This window comes from Phalangium opilio, unplaced genomic scaffold (genome assembly GCF_054372755.1).
Source record: "Phalangium opilio isolate 3A_F unplaced genomic scaffold, DU_Popi_V2 ptg000060l_1, whole genome shotgun sequence".
In the NCBI taxonomy this organism is placed as follows: Eukaryota; Metazoa; Arthropoda; class Arachnida; order Opiliones; family Phalangiidae; genus Phalangium; species Phalangium opilio.
This window is the reverse complement of record NW_028324177.1, coordinates 4,375,102-4,379,428: the sequence shown is the minus strand read 5'-3', so window position 1 is coordinate 4,379,428 and position 4,327 is coordinate 4,375,102. Positions and strand designations below refer to the sequence as shown.

General features: G+C 37.0%; 1 protein-coding gene across 1 annotated transcript; it reads right to left on the bottom strand.

Annotated features, from left to right (window-relative positions):
* Positions 1–844: 844 nt before the first annotated feature.
* On the bottom strand, positions 845–2,486 carry LOC149666708 (uncharacterized). The gene is made up of 4 exons (XM_089841725.1): positions 2,317–2,486; positions 2,070–2,256; positions 1,935–1,985; positions 845–1,683 (listed from the first exon to the last, which is right to left on the bottom strand). The coding sequence occupies exons 1-4, from the start codon at positions 2,482–2,484 to the stop codon at positions 884–886; spliced, it is 1,206 nt and encodes a 401-aa protein (XP_089697851.1). The 5' UTR covers positions 2,485–2,486; the 3' UTR covers positions 845–883.
* Between the last annotated feature and the right edge of the window lie 1,841 nt (positions 2,487–4,327).

Sequence of the window (4,327 nt, the reverse complement as noted above, 5' to 3'; positions counted from 1 at the left end):
ACGTATTTTATCAAGTTGACTTTAGTTGTTTTTGTACATCTAAATGTCGGATAAAGTACTGATCTATTTTGAAAAAATTGGTACACCCGCGTCAGCAGCACGGTCTAAACTAGAACAAATTTACAAACATTCGCTGGCGTATTACCTAAATTTTACCCTAAATAACTGACCAATTGTGAACTGAATTCAAATCAGGCAACCTTTAAATACGCAGGCGTGAAAAGCTTTCTAAATAAAAACCCAATGTAAATATTTAATTTTTCCACCATTGAAATAATTTAGACCAAGTTGGTCTCGCTTAAATTATTGAAGGCAATTCGTTATGGAAAGTACTTCCAAGTTGTTTCTCCCTAAAGAGAATCATTAGGCTTGTTTTAATTGCTTATTTTGTTGTTTAAACTGTAGATTTTTTTTTTAAACGTCTTCTGATGTGCTGGGTGAAAATGCTAATGCATCGCTGTGTGTTATTTCGTCCGGTAATTATAGGAAGCTGCCATATTATCCGCTTATGACATCACCATACGAGACACAACATTCTACCGCATTACTGCTCCGGTAAAAGTGCGTGTTTCTTTGAAAATCAACAGTTTTAAGGTGGGTATTTGGAGCAAATTAAGCAAATAAAAGTCGTTTTATAGCGTACTATGCCATTTTTTATTTAACCTAAATTTTATACAGCTCATGCGTTAAAGAAAATAGATTACCCGTAATCATTTTAAAAGCTTACAACTTCGAGAATATGTTCGTGAAAAAACAAAAAACAGCAGTGACTGTTAATGTCAAAATTAAATCATGGTGATTAAAGTTAATAATTCATTGATTGTGGGTAGTGAAAATTTAATTAATGCGTGTCTGATGACTGTTAAGTGAGGTATTAAATTTATCAGCTAATATCAACTTGCTCCTGTTTAACACTATATTTGGAAGCGTTATCGCAAAGTGAAATTGTACCATTTACAGAACTTTTACGAGAAGTTCCGTTAACCGAATATTCGCGAGTTTGTCCTTTTACAGATTTCAGACGAACTCGCCCATTTTTAACTTTTTGACGAGGTTGTACAGTTATCGTGTTTCTACCGGTACATCCATTTTCCAGTTTTCTACCTCCATTTACCCATTTTTTATGAATTCCACCGTTTTGAGCATGAACAGTTTGTCCATTCGCGATATAATTAGATTGGACTTCGCTTTTCACCTCCCTTAACCCATCTACATCCAAATTTTGACCTATTTCGTCCCCAGATTCGCCAAAATTCGTCAATATAAAACCTGGATCTAATTTAACAACAATGGGTGTACTATTTTTGGCAACAATTTGACCACCAGCGTCACGTTGTTCCTCAACGATTAAATCACTACTACAAGATTCTTCACCCGATGAATGTGAAGAGTTACTGTCGTTATTGTTGACATTATTATTTTGTTGCACACGTTCAAAACGCATTTTTTTGGTGTTGACAAACTCGTAAGGAGCGTCAACAGATTTGACGTTAACGTCATAACCATCTGGCATCGCTCCTAATAATTTTGTGTTGGTGACTTTGCCGTTTTCGTCAATACTGACGCTGAAAAGATAATCGCCTTGAGGCAACGGACCTTCAAAATCATTTTGGCCGCGATCAGGATTTGGGTATTTATCATTCGAGTCTTGGCTGCCGTTGTTGTAGCGCGAGTATGCATAAGCTGAAAATGTTTAAGAGACTAATGTTAATTAACCTGAATTAATAGGAGACGGGTCGCTAATTACTCGGAAACGGGTCGCTAATTACTCGGAAAAAGGTCGCGAATTACTGGGAAAAGGATCGCAAATTATTGGGAAAAGGGTCGCGAATTACTCTGAAAAGGGTCGCGAATTAATTTGAGAAAGACCAAAAATTTAAGTAAAAAGGTTTAGAACTTCACTCCTAAACATAAATAAATAAACATTTACTTACAACTGCTATCAACAATGGGGAAATGGTGTTCATATTTCTGAATATTTTCTCCTATAGTTAAAAATAAAAAAAATTGAATTAAATGAAAATAAAATATAAATTCAAGATAAAAAAAAATGAACGCTATTGACATACCTTCATACATAAAGTACTTATAATCCTTAAAGAGTGTAATACCAAGATCAGCTGCCGTTTGCCGATCAACTTTTGAGATGATCCCATCACAAGCGCATCTGATTATGGCATTAAAGAAATTAGACCTCAACTTGGTGTATTCTTCCGACGTCTCTGGTTTTTTACGTCCTTTCAACTTCCCGTAATCCTGAAATTAATACTAATTGACTTTCCAACTCTACCATTTAACAAAAATGACATAACTTACTAGAAACAAGGCCCAGGATTGATCTTTAAGTCCAGACTGATGCGGTTGAAACGCTTTCTGATTTATCGCACGAACAGCGAAAATCCAGCGATTATCTCGTTGTTCAACAGTATGTAAATTCATTCCGTATCGTCGAGACATCAAGGCATCGGTAACAAAATCCCACATCATACTCCTGCGACTGAGACAATTAATCCTACTAGTAATTAATCTAACTAAATAACATTAATTAATACTTACCCTCTTTGAATTATATTCCTTTTCTCTGAGCCTCTGAGGCGTTAGAGAAAGCAAGATACGCGACGGAACTGTGTAAGAAAAATGTTCGTAGACTCATCATGGATGAAGAATGCGCGTGAAGAATAGTTAATTAACCCGCTTCCAATAAATTATTTTCTTCAAAACAAGGAAGGTTTTAAGTCGTCATCCTCGAACTATCTACGTCAATAGTTAATTAAACCGCATCCAATAAAATATTTTCCTCAAAACAAGGAAGGTTTTAAGTCGTCATCCTTGCAGCATCTACGTGAAAGTCGTGAATAGTTAATTAAACCGCATCCAATAAAATAGATTAAAGATTGGGGGTCGGTAACAAATAAATTTATCGAAAGCATTGCCTAGAGAACTCTTCTAATATTAAATTTGACCTCGATCTTTTAGTATATAAGAACCGTGTTTTAAAGAGAGAGTTATCAGTTGTTTAACTAGACGCTTATCCATAAAACTACTCAGTACCAGTACGAAGATGTCTTTACCCGCCGATCGTGGACTCACAAAGCAAAAGCTGTGTGAGAAGAGACCAAATTCGATTGTTCCATCTGGCTCTTCTCAGGAATAGTCTGGGAAGAGACCAAATTCGACTCATTAGAACCCGACTTGTCGGGTTCTAAGTTGGCTATCAAGTAAGATTTTTCGGAATCATTTATAACAAAAATTTAGTTTTTCATAATTAAATAAAACATTACCGATTATAGTATGGAAAAAGAAAGTAACACTGATCCAATTGATAGCCAAGAATCGATCTTCATTGCGGTGTCATATGCGTCCATACAACTGACTACCGCAATGAAGGAAAATCGAGTTTAAGTTAAGTCCTGCTACTTCTTCCGCGGCAAGACTTAATTTGACGCGTTTTCCATTGGCCTCTTGAAAGTAACGAAAAAACAACCACGCCTCGGCCCATGATCTTCGAGAACCAATAGAGGACTTTACTTAAAATATCTTTCTCTAACAATCCTCGATTACCCTGCCTGTCTTTCATCAAAATTCATCCGGCATCGTTTATCTTACGCCACTTGACGTCAGCCATCAGAATGCATGAACTACTTTTCCTCCACTGTTGCTGATCCAAATGCGCCATCATATTCACCGTTACCTATGCCTGGCCTTCAAGATTTTACTTGTACTGAGCAAGATATCCATGCCATCCTAAAAAGTCTTCCAACGAACAAATCCCCCGGTTCCGATGGTCTTTACCCCTATATCTTGCGCAGTCTTGCTACTCAACTGTGTTCCCCAATTTATACATTAATCTCTCAGTCATTTGCAATTGGACTTCTCCCAAATCAATGGAAACAGGCAAATTTAACACCGATACACAAAAAAAGGACCTAAAGTACTCCCTAACAACTATCGACCTATCAGCTCCATAAACGTTGTTGCAAAAATTTGTGAAACTCTTGTTCAACGTCAAATTATATCCCATCTAGAACAAACCAACTTTTTTACTACAGCCCAACATGGCTTCCTGAAGAAAAGGTCATGCACCACTAACCTTCTCCAAGCCACTGATAAATGGACTGAATGGTTAGATGAGGGTTACTATGTTGATGTGCTATATCTAGACCTAGCCAAGGCCTTTGACTCAATACCTCATGCCAAACTTTTAGAAGCGTTAAACTTGGCTGGCATAACTGGTCAAGCCTTAAACTGGATGAAGGACTATCTTACCCACCGTACCCAACGAGTTGTCCTTAAAGGGATAGTGTCTGACTGGGCGTCAGTGGCAAAA